Source organism: Schistocerca gregaria, chromosome 3 (genome assembly GCF_023897955.1).
Source record: "Schistocerca gregaria isolate iqSchGreg1 chromosome 3, iqSchGreg1.2, whole genome shotgun sequence".
In the NCBI taxonomy this organism is placed as follows: Eukaryota; Metazoa; Arthropoda; class Insecta; order Orthoptera; family Acrididae; genus Schistocerca; species Schistocerca gregaria.
In genome coordinates this window covers 78,315,606-78,332,703 of record NC_064922.1, presented here as the reverse complement: position 1 = coordinate 78,332,703, position 17,098 = coordinate 78,315,606, and the positions used below count along the sequence as shown (strand labels likewise).

The window sequence follows — 17,098 nt, the reverse complement described above, 5'->3', positions numbered from 1 at the left end:
AGTCTGAAAACTAAACACTTCTGCAGCATGCACTGAATGAAACTGCGACAGCAGGGCAGCCTTTATATAGCTGCGGCATCGTAAGGTCTCGAAGTGTCAAGGCAATGCGAGGTGGAGGGTTCCAGGCGCTTGTGCGCCAGTCCTTTTTATGTTGCCGCGGCCGCAGCGCTGGCCCGCCGCCGACAGGCTTTACCCAAAGGTTCACGCACTGGGACAAATTCTAAGTGCGCCCGCAGCACCGTAACATTATCGTGATTCACACCACTCGTTTTCAGTTAAGCTTATTACTACTGTAATAATTATTTATTTAACTCATTTCTGAATGTATTTTAAAAGGTAACTATCTTCAAACAAGGAAAAAAAATTCCAACATAATTTTGTGATTTTTTACAAAGCATAATTCATAATTTTCTTAAATTATTGTGGGGCCTGTGCCCCCCCCCCCCCCCCTCCCCACAACAAACAAACTATTGAAGGGGGGGGGGGGGGGGTTGGGCCCCCTCAGGCCCCATGGAGTCAGCTCCTGTGAATGCAACACCTAAGACTTTATCAGGAAAGCAGGCATGAAATGTTATGTCAGAAATTATGTGAAGCATGCTCCAGACCAACTTGTTCTTGAATAAATTCCAAACGATGAGGTCAGACAATATGCTGGGATTCAGTCAATAAAAAAGTATTTAGGCTTTTAGATAGTGATATCGGGAGACCTGAGTCAGACAACTTGTAAGCATCAGAACTAGAAACATTTATGCATTGCATGATATTGTGTAAAGGCACTGAGGAGTTTAGGTAAAGAAACATCTAAATTTCTGGTCAATATTTACCATTATTTTAATGTTTGCCCTATTTGCTGGAAAAAATTTGAAGAAATTCTGGCTTAGTGTAACATTCCTCATCACAAGTTTTGCCAAAAGTTGACAAGGTGACTTACTTTAGCACCTGCAGCTAACAGGAACAGTAACATTGAATTACATCTGGATTCCAGTGCTGAATAATATGTGTAAGACTGCCACCACAAGGGGATAGTAACAGTGGAGAAGAGCAACCAACAACAGTTAAATGCACCAGGCTACTCAGAGCATGTGATGCCACACCACTGCGTGAGAGCGTGGGTAAAAGGAGTTTTGCTGCAGTCAGTAGCAAGCCAGGGTATGAACCAAATATTCAAAGAGGCTCCGATGTCCTCTGGAGATGGAGACAAAACGTTGGGTTTTCATGGGACATCCATCTGACAATGACATAATAGCCTGAAATATTTTATTAATTGCATCTTTTGTTTTCTGGGCCCATGTTTTACCATAAGACTGCCAGGCCTGTCTATTCTTCAGCTGATTTCCCAAACTTCTGGGAAATGAAAGAAATCTGAGTATTGTGCTAGGTATGGGCTGTAAGTTGGTTGAAATCTCCTTGGAGGGAAAAATTCCACACGGGAAAAATATATATAAAAAACAAAGATTCTGTGACTTATCGAACGGGAAAGCGCTGGTAAATAGAAACAATAACAAACACACACACACACACACACACACACACACACACACACACACAGAGGTAGACATGTGTAAATGCAAAGAGGTTGGGCTTTTTGTGACACTCCACACACACACACACACACACACACACACACACACACACACACACACACACACAGAGGTAGACATGTGTAAATGCAAAGAGGTTGGGCTTTTTGTGACACTCTGCCAAATATATACTAACAAAGAGATAGAGGGGCTGGCCAGTACTTACCTCAGCTCAGTACAGCCGATAGATACACAAAAAACAACCGAAAATTTTCGGTTGTTTTTTGTGTATCTATCGGCTGTACTGAACTGAGGTAAGTACTGGCCAGCCCCCTCTATCTCTTTGTTAGTGTTTGTTTCACATCTTTATATAAGATTTTCCATTAATTATTTAGATCACTCTGCCAAATATAACTGACGAATTTGTTTTTTGTCAACATTTTATTTGTATTTGATAATTTTCTTAGCGCAATAAAAGTGGGAGACTTTGTGACAACAGTGCACTCCAGTTTTTTATTCTTAACTACTGTAATTCAGGTTAACATTCGATAGACAGCTCTGTGGCAGGATAATCGTGCATAATACTACTATTAGTGATGGAAGCTACAAGTATGTGTGTTACATCTGAGCTGGTAACAAAGCTGATTTTTTTGTGAGGTGGAGAAACCTGTTCATAGATTTCTTGGATGCTTTGTGCTACTGTCGAAGAGCTAAATAACTGAGGGTATTTTAACATGAGTAAGTTAATTGTGTAGATCATTCTACAGAAAGTGAAATTTTATGAAAACTCTTTCAGCTATTGGTAAGTGAGAAAAGTTACTTCCCTAGATTATAGAGATAAGTTTATAACAATACACATACCTGCAGAAACAAGTGTGCCAATTAAAATTTTAGAAAACAGTTTCTGTTAATGAAATTGGGGACATTTGTGAGGTTTAGTAGAAAAGGCAAAGTTTTATTCCACATGATAACTATGTTTTTAAATATAACATACTGTTGCTCAGAATATTGTACTGAATGTGTCGAGACTTTATTTTTTCTCATAAACTGAACCCTTAAGTAAGTGTCCAACAGTTTGGTCTTAATAATGTTATTAGAGGATTTTGTGTTAGATGTATTTGACCAATTTTTTCTTACACAGTTTCACTGAACTGTTGTGTAAATAATTGTATAAATGTTTTATTACATTGCATAATGCAGACTACTTTCTCCCCCTCTTACTCTATTTATTAAGGCCTGTAATTTGTATTTTAAGAACATCAGAAAAGTAAGACACACCAAACTGACAAACTTTGTGACATTTCTATCTGTGTGTAGATTAAACAAAACTAATAAAATGTGGTATATTTGTAACAAAGTTGTAAAGAAATGCAAGGTCAGCCCATTGTTGTGATGATGTATGACTTTGCGTGCTTTCCCTGTTTTGGATTTCATGTCACAGTGTTGTCCTGAGCTGGGGATAACCTTGTGACAATTAATGCACCATATTCTGAATACCTCATTGCAGATAAAAAACTTCATTTCTGTCAAAATTAAAGGATAAAGGTTAAATTCCATATATGTGTGGAAATTACGTGATGTGGTACATACTTGTACAAATTCTTACAAAAAGTTCTATAAGTGTCACAGACTTGTCCTCTTTTACAATATCATTTCGTTAGTCAGTCATGTATAACAACCTTCTGTTTGAAATGTCTTTTATGTGCTCAAATGCAACATATTTTTCAATTTATAGCCTAATGTCAAAGCTTGGCGATGGCTCATTTGGAGTAGTTCGACGTGGAGAATGGACGACACCGTCAGGTCATGTACATCCTGTTGCAGTTAAAATACTCAAACGTGATGCACTAGGACAGCCAGGCATCCTGGAGGATTTCGTGCGTGAAGTGCAAGCAATGCATGCTCTGGACCATCCAAATCTTGTGAGGTAAGGCTGCAAATGCTGTTTAGAGATTATTATTGTATGTGAAAGTTTTGACTGTTAATAAGTACACAGCTGAGATATGAATGAAGTTCATCTCAGGAGATCAGTCATAAACACACAGCAGAAATAACTTTTGCTGTTTCTGTTAACAGTTGCTGCAATACTGGAGTAGTGTATTTTGTATCACTATTCTCGTCGCTTTTATAGGCCTGTCAATAAGTTTCCTCACGTCAGTTAACAGGAATATTTTTTTTGCTTTGTTACAACTAGAAGAAAATTTGATCAGAGAATATAATAAGGGGTTAAATATAAATCTAACAATCTGTTTCTCACAATGAAATGTAATGGGCGACTGCTGAATTTTTCACACCTGAGCCTGGCATTGTGCATCACATTTTACTCAAATTGTCTGTCATTAGATTGTTGTTGAGTTCCAGTTTGGAAGAAATGAAAGTATGTAGTACTATTAAGATTTTGTTTTCATAATGTGTTCATGTAAACTTGATAACAAAAATGTTTCCTGCATGTCTCAAAATTGGCAATGTCATCAGGAAATGTGTTTTCATAAATGTCCTATACTTTGTCTTAAAAATTTGTTACTGTAAATAAACGGAAATGAAAACATAGTGTAGCACTTCCATAGCACATTAATACCAGTTGCAACTTTGTACATTTAATAACCAATAGTTTTGAGTGAGTCAAATGAAATGTAAGACTACACTTGTGCTTTGTGCCAGTCTCGGAAACTCTCTTTTGCACCTCCTGTGTTAGTCCTGAAGTAATTTTAAACAGACTGTCGATACTGGATAGCAGTGCTTCTCAGTGCTCGAATTCTTACTTATGGAAAATATGAGCTACCAGGTACCAAAGTTACATTGACTAGGGTGAGCTTCTGGTAACTTAGATGCTGTGCTGTGTGTGGGAGTAAGAGTTCTTGTATTCACTGATGTGGGTGGGAAGTTATTTATTTGTGCTGTTGTCAGTGAGGAAGACAGTTCAAATACTGTTCAGATTATTGTGAAGAAAGTCTTGTCAGAGTCCCTTGATTGTATTGCTGAATATCAGTGTGATTCCTGCATTCTGTTCGTATCAGAGCCAGTGGTCTGTATCTAAAGACTTCCTCAATTACCTGACTCGCTCACTTCTGTGACGTGTACAAAAAACAAGAGGTACAACCGGTATGCAAAGTAACTGATCAGAGATATGCTAGGTGGTAGTTGTTACATAGTGGTTGTTGCCGTTTGGTAGGTGAGTAATTGTCATTGTAGTCTTGTGTTGACACAATATTGTTTGCATTGGTGTTCTTGCCGTTGCTCTTGCAGACTGTTTGGTGTCGTTCTGTCTCAGCCCATGATGATGGTGACAGAGCTGGCACCGCTGGGAAGCCTTCTAGATTACCTACGCAAACAGTGCCAGCACATGTCAATCACTAGTAAGTTTTATTTTAGTTTTTGCCCTCTTTTTTTATTTTTTAAAGAAAATATTTTTCTCATGCAAGGAAAAAATTTTATAGGTAGAACATTGTCTGTGTGTAGGCTACTAAGTAACAAAACTTCAATGACTAAACTGTAGTTAGCAACTCCTTTTTAGGGTGCCTATATGTTACTCAGCGATGACAAGAATTGGCCTTCCTTTGTACCAATAGTCATATTCCACATAGGATTTTCCATTATGACTTTACCACATTAAAAAAAAAATGAGGCTACCTAGAAATTCAAGTTTCAAGCTACTGTTCAGATTGTGAATACTTACAAGCACTTCATATATATTGTACAAAGTGCAGCTACTCATTGCGATAACAGCAATATTCTGGGATTACTTGACACCACGTCCGCCCCCGGTAGCTGACTGGTCAGCGCGACAGAATGTCAATCCTAAGGGCCCGGGTACGATTCCCAGCTGGGTCGGAGATCTTCTCCGCTCAGGGGCTGGGTGTTGTGATGTCCTAATCATCATTTCATCCCCATCGAAACGCAAGTCGCCAAAGTGGCGTCAAATTGAAAGACTTTCACCTGGTGAACGGTCTACCAGACGGGAGCCCATAGTCACACGACATTTACATTTACTTCTCACCACCACAGTCCTCCAACTAGCTTAACTTGTTACCAGATATACAAACGGCGTGTAATTATTCATTTTCTGTTGATGAACCTGCAGTAATTTGAAAGCTGATTAAGTGTATAAACATTTGAAAAGTATTTTGAAATGACTAGTCAGTCTCTATACAAATCGTCTATTATGAGTATTGCACTTATCTAGTTATACATGGGTCTAACATTCCAAAAATCAACATAATATTACAGTGAAATCCCTATTTTATTTTCTCATGTGGTCCAGACTCAAAAAAACACGAAATTGAGGAAAATCAAACAATGGAAAATACAGGCTGGAATGTAACAATATTATGAAAAGGAAAGTTGCTGCTCACTATGTAGCTGAGATGCTAAGTCACTGAGGAAAATGCAGAATTGAGATGTTGCAGCACCTTTCTCTTGCAGGCAAGCACTTTCTGCTTAACGTGTACAACCACATCTGGGCAAGGGCACATTTCCCGGACTTTAGCGTGAAGCCACCCATCATACCCAAACCTAAGCCCAGTAAGGACAAAAACCGTCCTTCTAGCTACTGCTGCATCTCTCTCACCAGATGTGTTTGAGAGGTGATGGAACATATGATTCATGCCTGGCTGGTATGCTGGCTCGAGTCTCGCAATTTACTAACGAATGCACAGTGTGGATTTCGAGCGCATCTTTCTGCAGTTGCTATCTCGTTATTTTGTCCACCCATGTCATGAATCATTTTCTGCAGAAATCCCAGACTGTGGCTGTGTTTCTTGATTTGGAGAAGGCCTACGACACCTGCTGCAGAACTGGTATCCTCTGTACTCTTTTAACTCGTGGGGCTTCCATGACTTCCTGTCCTGTTTTCTTCAGGAATTTTTAAAAGACCAGGTTTTCAAGGTGCATGTGGGTTCTGCCTTGTCAGACACCTTTATCCAGGAAAACGGTGTGTCTCAGCGTTCCGTCCTGAGCATCGTCGTCTTTATCACCATTAACCCTATAATGGCCTGTCTCCTGCCAGGCATCTCTGGATCCCTTTTTGTTCATGATTTTGCCATCTATTGCAGTTCACCCAGTCCTGTCTCAGTGAGCGGTGTCTTGATAATCTTTATTCCTGGAGCATCGACAATGGCTTCTATTTTTCCACTGACAAAACTGTTTGTATGAATTTCTGGCAGTGCAAATGTTTTTTCCACTATCTTTACATCTTGGGCTTGTTGCCATTCCATTTGTTGAAACTGTTATATTCCTGGGGCTCATGTTTGATGGGAAATTCTCTTGGTCCTCCCCTGTGTCTTACCTGGCAGCCCGCTGTACATGGTTCCTCAATGTCCTACGTGTCCTCAATGGTATTTCCTGGGGAGCTGATTGAACCACATTCCTCCATTTGTACCAGTTCCTTGTCTGTTCAAAACTCGACGATGGGTACTCTGTTTATGTGTCTGCACGTACATCCCTCTTATGCCACTGCAACACCATCCACCATTGTGGCATTTGTTTGGCCACTGGCACTTTTTATACAAGCCTGGTTGAAAGTCTGTATGCTGAAGCTGCTGAACTACCACTGTCCTACAGCCGTGACTTTCTCCTCAGCGGGTATGCATGCCATTTGTTTGCCATGCGTGGCCATGCATCCTAAGTCGTCTCCTTCGATGATTCCTTTGATCACCAGTATAGGTCACATCCCTCCTCTCTGTTATCTCCTGGAGTCCGCTTTCATCACTTGCTATGGAGGCATAACTTCATACTACCTGCAGCTTTCCTGGTGGGTGTGAACTCTTCACCACCTTGGCTTCATGAAGCGGCCCATCGTAACCTTGGCCTTCATTTGCTTCCTGAGGACACTGCTCCAGCCTCGCCCTATCGCCTTCAGTTTCACGACCTTTGCATGGAACTTCGCAACAGTACGTTTGTATACACTGATGGCTTTCGGACTAACCGTGGGGTCAGGGTGTGCCTTCATCATTGGTGCCCACATCTTTCGGTATCTGCTTCTGGCACACTGCTCAGTATTTACAGCCGAGGTCTTCGCTCTGTATCAGGTCACGGAGTACATCCGGTGACACAGACTTTTCAATTGTGTCCTCTGCTCATTCTCACTCAGTGCCCTTCAGAATTTATGTGCACTGTACACCGCCTATCCCTCAGTGCAATGGGTCTAAGAAAACTTGCTTACTCTTGGTGGAGTCACTGTGATGTTTATGTCGGTTCCTGGTCATGTCAGTCTGCTAGGAAACGAGGCTGCTGATGCAGCTGCCCAGGCGGCAGTCCTCGTACCTCAGCACGCTAGTTCTTATATTCCCTTGGATGATCTCTGTGTTGCATCTGTCAGGAGATGGTGTTCCTTTTGGTATCGCCAACTGTCCTCCCTTCACGGGAATAAGCTGCAGCTTATTAAGCCTCTCCCAGTGGCTCATTTGACCTCCTACTGCCAGGGCGAAAACATTTTAATTAGGCTGCGTATCTGCCTTTTTAGTCATTGTCATTTGATGTGTGGCTCTACCCCACCACTGTGTACACTTTGTGCCCAAGTTTTAACTGCCCATATTTTAACCATTTACGTTCCCACTTGGGTTTGTCGTCTGAGGTATTGGCTGTTTTAGTAAATGACATGTGGGCTGTCGACCTCATTTTCTTTTTATCTGCCAAAGCAGTAATATGAAGACGATTTAATTTTTAGTTCTGGACCTCCGTTTCTTTATGGCCCTTTCTCTGTGTCCCTGTTTTTAACTGTCTTCTGTTATGTCAATTGGGACTGATGTATAGCCTTTTTTAACTCCTCTGTGTCTTCATGTTCTATAATTTCGACTTGCACACATATGACTCTAGTTGTTTTTTGCACCCTAAAGCAAAACCAAAGCAAAACCTGTGGTCTTTTCTGTCACTCATAACTCGGTCAGTCACATTAAATGTCAATAAGAAGAAAATGGGCTGAAGCTGAGCAAGATGTCAAGTAAGAACATAGTCAAGGTCAACCTTACTAGGAAAAAATGTGAATGGGGGAATTTTTAGCACTGATCATATGGTTTTTCACAGTGGCTACAAATTTACGGCGTAGAATTGCGAAAAGTGTAAAATCGAGAATGTAAAATCAAAGTTCCACTCTACTAGTAACGAAAGACTGGCAGCCCAATAACATTAGAGACTTTGTGCAGAACTTGTTCGTATGAAGCATGAAGGTGTTCCACATGACGTGCCAGTGGTGTGTCTTTGTTCTTTGTTGCTTTTTGCATCTGAGCAGATGTGTCCCAAATCTCATACATTCTGCCCTCCTTAAAAGTACAACTTGATATATTGCTGCAGTTATTTGATTTGCTAAGTTAGGATTAATGTGCAAATTCTCGGCTTGTTTCAAATTCTAAGCTATTTGTGCCACAACAAATGCACCGGCCGACTCTCGTACATTTTCCATGCAAAGACCCCCAGCCACCCATCACCTGTGCCTGACTTGCCCCACCCCCACCCCGTTCCTGCTTTCCTGCTTTGAAAACACAAGGGGGTAAGAAGTCTCTACAGTAAGGAGCATCTGCAATAGTGTAGTTGAAGTATCGCCGTGTCTGTATTAAGATGTGGAACTCAGATATTTTTATTGTACATATCACAAGTTGCTGTTCCCTCATTTAGTGTGAATACACAAAATGCATTATCTGTTGAGGCAGCTTACACAGGAGCTTCAAGTTTCAAATTCAGTCAGATTTTATGTAAGAGACATATGTGTGGGGAGGGCTAGCTGAAAAAGAATGACGAGTGGAAGAGTGCAGTGGTCTAAGATATTTGCTGCTGCTGCTGTTGTTGTTGTTGTTTTCAATGTGAAGATGGGTTCAATGCAGCTCTCCACACTAGCCTAACCTGTACAAGTCTTCCACTCTGCATAACTGCTGCAACTTACATTCATTTGAACTTTGATCCCAATCTAAAATTTTAACCTCCACAACTCCTCTGTTACCAAATTCATGAGTCTTTGATGCCTCACAATATGTCCTCTTAACTGAGTCATTGTTAATCAAGTTGTGCCATACAGATATTTTTTACTGAATTTGGTTTTTTAGTGCCTCGATTTAAGTGTTTAATATCTAGCATTCTGCTGAAGTTCCATATTTCTAAAGCTTCTATTCTCCTTGTCTGAACTGTTTATTGTCCATGTTTCACTGGTATGCAACACTTCATTTCAAACAAGTACTTTCAGAAAAGGCTTCCTAACATTAATATTTATATTTGATACTAACAGATTTTTGCTTTTTCAGAAATTCTTTCTTGCTGTTGCCAGCCTGCATTTTATATCATCCCTACTTTGGCCAACATAATTTACTTTGTGCCCAAAAAGCAAAAAGGAAATCTCATTTACTACTTTTTAGTATCACATCCCCTTGTCTAGGTTCCTGCTTTAATTAGGCTAATTTTGATTATTTTTAAGAAATTTATTCGCGTGGCAGCAAGAACAGAAATATTTGTTTTGTAAATAAAAAACATCTTCTCTTGCTGCACTGTATTTTATTCTACCAGATGTGTTTTGTCTTTTTTCACTTTAAGGCATTGTCAGTGTGATCTATAATGATACAATTAAAATACAATTTTGTTTGATATGTTATTTGTAGATTATGAAACAGTTCGCTTCTGGTTTTGTTTGTAAATAAGTGATTACTTTCTGCCATTCAACAATCAGTGCTGCACAGTGTTTTCTCAGAACATACTTTTGTTAAACCTATAATTTGGTGACAATATCATTCAACGTTTCTTTTACATATAACATTTTTTTATACAGTCTCCATCATGTTGTATGGTCTTAAATTGGTTTTAATACATATTTGATATTGGTAAAATTGTCCCGAGATTGTAGCCATACTTCCCCTGCATTCATTATGCTCTCATAATTTTCAAAGTGTGTCCCTACATAGAAAATCTGTAAGTACCCCAAACAGATGGAAGTCCATGGGTGCCAGCTCTGGTTTGTAAGGTGGAGTCAAGAATGACGTCCAGCACTGTTTTATGGTGTGTCCCTGGTTTGAGGCGTGTGTGTGTGTGTGTGTGTGTGTGTGTGTGTGTGTGTGTGTGTGTGTGTGTTGTTTTGTCATGTTGGATTCTTGTCAGACTGAACATGTGGGAAATGGTTCTTGTGTTTGTTCAGTCTTCATTCATGACTCTGAATAAAAGGGTAACCCCTTTAGCAACACATCCACGAGAGTGACATCATCACTATCCCAAAAGACAATCATCATGACTTGGCTGCCTCAAACTTCTTTTTGTGCTGCAAGTGGTGCCATTCCAGTGACTGCTTTTTGTTGCTGACAGAAAAAAACAACACACACACACACTCACACACACACACACACACACACACACACACACACACGCACTTCCAATGCTCACTGATTGTCTAAGAGCCAATTGTTGAGTTGTGATGCTGTGCCAGTCTGCATAAATAATGGCAACTAAATAATTAATGGAAAATCTCATATAAATATGTGAAACAAATACTAACAAAGAGATAGAGGGGCTGGCCAGTACTTACCTCAGCTCAGTACAGCCGATAGATACACAAAAAACAACCGAAAATTTACGTTCCTAGCTTTCGGAAAAAATGTTCCTTCATCAGGGAGGAGAGAGGGGAAAGAAAGAGAAGAAGGGATTTAGTTACTCACAACCCAGGTTATGAAGCAACAGGGAAAGGAAAACAGGGAGGGTAGCAAGGATGGAGGCATGGCTGTCAGAGGGAAGCCAAAGATATTCTATTGTAAGTACTTTGCCAGCTTCAAACCAAAGAGGATGCATACAGAAGTAAAGAGGTATATAGTATAAAGATGTAGGATGAAAAGATGCATGAATGGCTAAAGAGGAAAGGGCAAGAAGAGAAGACTGAAGAGTAAATGGGAGTGAGGTTGTTTAACGTAGGTTCAGTCCAGGGGGATGGCGGGATGAAAGGATGTGTTGGAGTGCAAGTTCCCATCTGCGCAGTTCAGAGGGACTGGTGTTGGGTGGGAGAAACCAAATGGCACATACGGTGTAGCAGGTTCCTAGGTCCCTGGAATTATGCTGGAGGGCATGCTCTGCTACTGGGTATTGGACGTCTCCTAGGCGGACAGTTCGTCTGTGTCCGTTCATGTGCTCAGCCAGTTTAGTTGTTGTCATACCAATGTAAAAGGCTGTGCAGTGCAGGCATGTCAGCTGATAAATGACATGTGTAGTTTCACTCGTGGTGCTGCCTTGAATTGTGTATGTTTTACCAGTAGTGGGGCTGGAGTAGGTGGTTGTGGGGGGATGCATGTGGCAGGTTTTGCAGTGGGGTCGGTTACAGGGGTAGGAACCACTGGGTAGAGAAGGTAGTCTGCGAATATTGTAGGGTTTAACAAGGATGTTACGGAGGTTAGGGGGGCGATGAAAGGCAACTCTGGGTGGTGTGGGGAGAATTTTGTCAAGGGATGATCTCATTTCAGGGGTTGACTTGAGAAAGTCATATCCCTGGCGGAGTAATTTATTGATGTATTCGAGGCCAGGACAATATTGGGTGACAAGGGGGATGCTTCTGTGTGGTCTGAGGGTAGGAACATTGTTGTTGGACGGGGAGGAATTATTGCTCGGGTGATCTGTTTGTGGACAAGGTCTGCAGGATAGTTGCGGGAGAGGAAAGCACTGGTCAGGTTTTGGTGTAATTGTTGAGGGATTCGTCACTGGAGCAGATATGTTTGCCATGAATACCTAGGCTGTAGGGAAGGGAGCGTTTGATGTGGAATGGATGGCAGCTATCAAAGTGAAGCTACTGTTGTTTGTTTGTGGGGGGGGGGGGGGGGGGGGGTGATATGGACAGAGGTGTGGATGTGAGCTTCAACAAGATGAAGGTCAACATCCAGGAAGGTGGCATGGGTTTTGGAGAAGGACCAGGTGAAATTCAGATTCGAAAAGGAGTTGAGGTTATGGAGAAAATTAAGGAGTTTTTCTTCACCATGAGTCCAGACCACAAAGATGTCATCTATAAACCTACACCAGGCCAGGGGAAGCAGCTGTTGGGTCTTCAGGAAAGCCTCCTCCATGCGGCTCATGAAGAGGTTGGCATAGGACGGAGTCATCCTGGTTCCCATGACCAGTCCCCTGATTTGTTTGTTGGTCTGGACTTCAAAAGTGAAGTAATTATGGGTGAGGATGAAGTTGGTAAGTGTGATAAGGAACGAGGTTTTTGGAAGATCTTCGGGTGGGCGTTGGGAGAGGTAGTGCTCAAGGGCAGAGAGACCATGGGTGTGTGGGATGTTTGTGTAAAGGGATGTAGCATCTATGGTGACAAGAAAGGTTTCAGGTGGGAGAGGAGTGGGAATGGATTTTAGGTGTTCTAGGAAGTGGTTTGTGTCCTTGATGTAGGATGGGAGTCTGCGGGTGATAGGTTGGAGGTGTTGGTCTACCAGAGCTGAGATACGTTCTGTTGGGGCTTTGAAGCCTGCTACAATGGGATGGCCAGGATGGTTCTCTTTGTGGATTTTGGGTAATTCTACCTATTAGTTTAACTTTCTCATAATAGAAAAGAAAATAGTGGGGACCCATAAACAGTCCCTTCCTTTTTATGCAAACTATACACACATTTCAAACAGTTTGCATCACATTAATACTGATTTCCAACCCCACTTGAAATTATTTATCTTTCAATGCTTTATAGCAATTTACACTAACAATATTCTTAATTAGTTTCAGAAATAAGTTCAAGGTAAAGTTAAGTTTCAAATAGGTGCAAAATTGTGTGCCTCTTACATTACTTGTGAAGCAAGTGATTTTAACTAACAACATTTATGCCCTTTAGCACTAATACTTTTTCACATTCAAAGTAGAAACAATTCAAAACAAAATAAAGTTTTGTTAAGTTCCGAATTATGTGCCTCTCTCTTCACCTGTGAAATAAGTAGTTTAACTAGCAACATTTATATGCTTTAGCACCGAAAATCAGGCGCATTCAAATAGAAACAAGTTAGTGGTTCTTCATAAAAAGGATACTTGGTCTTTAGCACGTTTAGGATAGGACCCTGCTTGGGTTCCTAAACATGACAGTTTCAAAGTTCAAACACAAATTTTTTATCATTGAAATTATTATTGAAAAACACTCACATCAATATACTGGTCCACACTGTGATGGATACCTGAACTCCTGCAGTTGGTGGAACAGTGTCGCAATAGTGGTAGCAAGCAGGTGGCGGCAAAGTGGATCTATGCTCTTGAAGTTGAATGCTGTTCATAAATTCTTCTTGGCGATGTATTTCCTTCATTTCAGAGCCATTCCATGATAACAAGGGCACCATACAACAGCCAGAACCACATCTGAGGCAATGTCAACATAAATTGGCTTCCAAATGCCTTACTTGGCACCCACGTTGTTAAAGGTACAATGTTTAGCTAACGGTACAATGTCTAGCCACTGACTGCTAATGTGCTCTCTCTCTTGCCACCCAGATTGACCACCAATTCCACCTTTCACTGCGTGCCTAGCTCCTTCTGTAGTGGAGGGGGTTCCCGACGTGTTTTAAATTACATCATACAATTTCCCTAAGTGTGAACCAGTTTCTCTTTTGCGAGCAGACATAATGTATAAATTTCCATTATTTTTACACACTGTTAAATATTTTCAAAATATGCGTCACAAACTTCCACTTCCCTCTGGCAATTCAAAGACATTAATCAGTGAAGACCAAACAATTCATAGTTACATACATAAAATTACGCAGTATGAATTATTTATTATCAATCTTGATGTTATAGACTCTCCTTTTTTTACATGTTCTGACTAATCAGAATTACAAACTGTTTTATTGACATTAAGTATCTGCCTAAAACAATTGCATTATACCTATTTAAAACTTGGGCCATTTATTGACTGTCTGCATTTTGATGATAAAAGAAGAAAGAACATAAACAAAAAGTAGTTGTTTGCATTAACTTTTATCTTCATTACCTCCTTTGCTTACTAAGCCTGTCATCCATAATATCAGTATTTTTAATCACCACCATTTACTAATAGCACTTTTGTGAAATTCATGTCTTCATTGTCACAAATGTTTTGCTGTTTGTTTAGAATACATTGAAGTATCTGAGGTTGTGGTTATGATGGAACTTGAGAACGCAGCAATTTTGCCAAATATATATTGGATTTGGCTTCTATACTGAAGTGACAACATTATAATGTTTCTTGTATCCAAGCATATTGTATGCCCACTACTACCTCATTGGCTCTGCAGAACCAGCTGCTGACACACCTCCTTTCATTCCCAGTGTACCTTACAGTGAGTATCGACAGCATTGTTGCAAGAAACATGTATGTACGCCACTGGCTCCTATCTTGAATTCTACTGTCTTATGCAGAAATGTGTACCATTGTGTATTTGTCCAACTTGAAAGTCAGTTCAAATGGGCTCAGGCAAACTACAGTTTAAAACTGATTGTTGTAAAGAAACTTCCTGGCAGATTAAAACTGTGTGCCCAACCGAGACTCGAACTTGGGACCTTTGCCTTTCGCGGGCAAGTGCTCTACCATCTGAGCTACCGAAGCACGACTCACGCCCGGTACTCACAGCTTTACTTCTGCCAAAAGTTAATTGTTGGTAAAGCAGACGCCAGACTGAGATTCATTGGAAGACTCCTAAGGAAATGCAATCCGAAAACAAAGGAAGTAGGTTACAGAACACTTGTACGCCCACTGCTTCAATACTGCTCACTGGTGTGGGATCCGTACGAGATAGGGTTGATAGAAGAGATAGAGAAGATCCAACAGAGAGCAGTGCACTTAGTTACAGGATCATATAGTAATCGTGAAAGCATTACGGAGATGATAGACTCCAGTGGAAGACTCTGCAAGAGAGATTCTCAGTAGCTTGGTATGGGCTTTTGTTGAAGTTTCGAGAACATACTTTCACCAAGGAGTCAAGCAGTATATTGCTCCCTCCTACGTACATCTCGTGACGAGACCACGAGGATAAAATCAGAGAGATTAGAGCCCACACAGATCAATATGAGACGGGAACAAAGGCAGAATCGATAGAGGTACTCAAAAGTACTCTCCGCTATGCACCTTCAAGTGGCTTGCGGAGGATGTATGTAGATGTAGGTATTTTAAACCTGTCTTGCAACTCCAAGGAAATGCGTATTTTTGTCACGAAATGTGTTTTGTTGTATTGAAATTGAAATAAAATAACATAATTGGTCTTAATGAAAGACATACATCATTTGGCTTTCTTTCTTTATCTGAAACCAGTCCATTACAAAAGATGTTGATGTTGAAACTTAAGATTTTTACTCACATCAGGAAATGCCATCTGCCTGAAAGTTTTTTAAGAGTTTTTTTTTTTTTTTAGATATCTGCTTGTTTGGCGCAATTGTTTCTTGTAGCATAGCTGGAAAGATGGATTTAAAATATCTTCAGTTATTATAAAGAAGCTGCAGACAATATGGTCACACAAATGAAGAATTTTTTTCTGAAACTTCACTTCACATTTTGTAGCTTAGCGTTTGTTACAGCACTATGGCCAGAGTTGGAGTACTGTCTAGAAATTTTTCAACTGTCTGTTTGTATGCCCTAATTTTTACATTCTTATTTGTGTAATGCTCATGTCTCAATTTTTCAGACAAGGTATTTCATGGTAGAATTGTATGTTTTTTTATATGGCCATTGGTCCAGCCCCTTCATTACTTGTGAAGCAACTAAAACTTGCCGCCTCTTAAAAATCTCTCTCTCAGAAATGGCAGATTTAGAGTTACAGCTACATTTTTCTTGTTTCCTTATTAAAATTTACTTCCTGTGCCAAAACAAAGCAAAGTTTGCACAATGTCGCCTTGCTAACATCCTAATGCACTCACGGTTGTGACAGAATCCTGGAACAGTGGTCTATTAAATGAGGAAATGTGGTCAGTCCATATCTAAAGTTAAAAAAAAATCTCATTTTCGGTATAAAAACAAATGTGTGATTTCTTAACTTACTATGTTGCAAATCCACACTAATTCTGGTTTTTGCAGCTATCGTAGAGTTAAAAAAATTACATCATTCCATTACACGAGTTTACAGTTACTCATGCAACATGGTAGACAAGAAAATTCTACGTGCTTACCATGTAGAAAAAAACTCAAATATTTCCATGCTATCATTTGCCAAAATCTTGTTTCAATAACTCGGACCATTTATGAGGCATGAGCGACACTGTGAAAATTTTATTTTCACATTTTGCGATTACAGTCTCAAACTGGGCCTCCACAAACACACAACAGGTAAGGGATGCAGATATCAAAGAATATGTTGGAAATATCTGTGACTCATTGGGTAAATCCATTTTCTGTATGGCATCTCACCTTTAAAGGCACACCAGCTTTTGATTGTTGCAGGAGTGTTGTCAACAAACAACTTCCCATCTTCAGACTTGCAACAAGTCTCCCATTGTTCTAGTAGTATGTCATGGTGATACCAAGGAAGATGATATTCAGTGCTGAATGGCTGTACGACTGGAGGTTTGAGGGCATAGAGGCCCACAAGACGTCAGAATTCCGTGCGTGTTGCACAGTATGAAGCAAGTCTTTCGCTCTTAGCAATATGGGGAAGATGGCCATGTCAGCCATGTGGAAGGAGCTAAGCACTCAA

The 17,098-nt window shown here is 40.4% G+C and overlaps 1 protein-coding gene across 3 annotated transcripts in view; it reads left to right on the top strand.

Annotated features, from left to right (window-relative positions):
* LOC126353937 (activated Cdc42 kinase Ack) overlaps positions 1-17,098 on the top strand; it is a 403,423-nt gene that overhangs the window by 93,494 nt on the left and 292,831 nt on the right. For all 3 annotated transcript variants that reach the window (XM_050003203.1, XM_050003205.1, XM_050003204.1), the window contains exons 4-5: positions 3,256-3,447; positions 4,767-4,876. In XM_050003203.1, the coding sequence (XP_049859160.1) occupies positions 3,256-3,447; positions 4,767-4,876 (302 nt within the window). The remainder of the gene's footprint in view (positions 1-3,255; positions 3,448-4,766; positions 4,877-17,098) is intronic.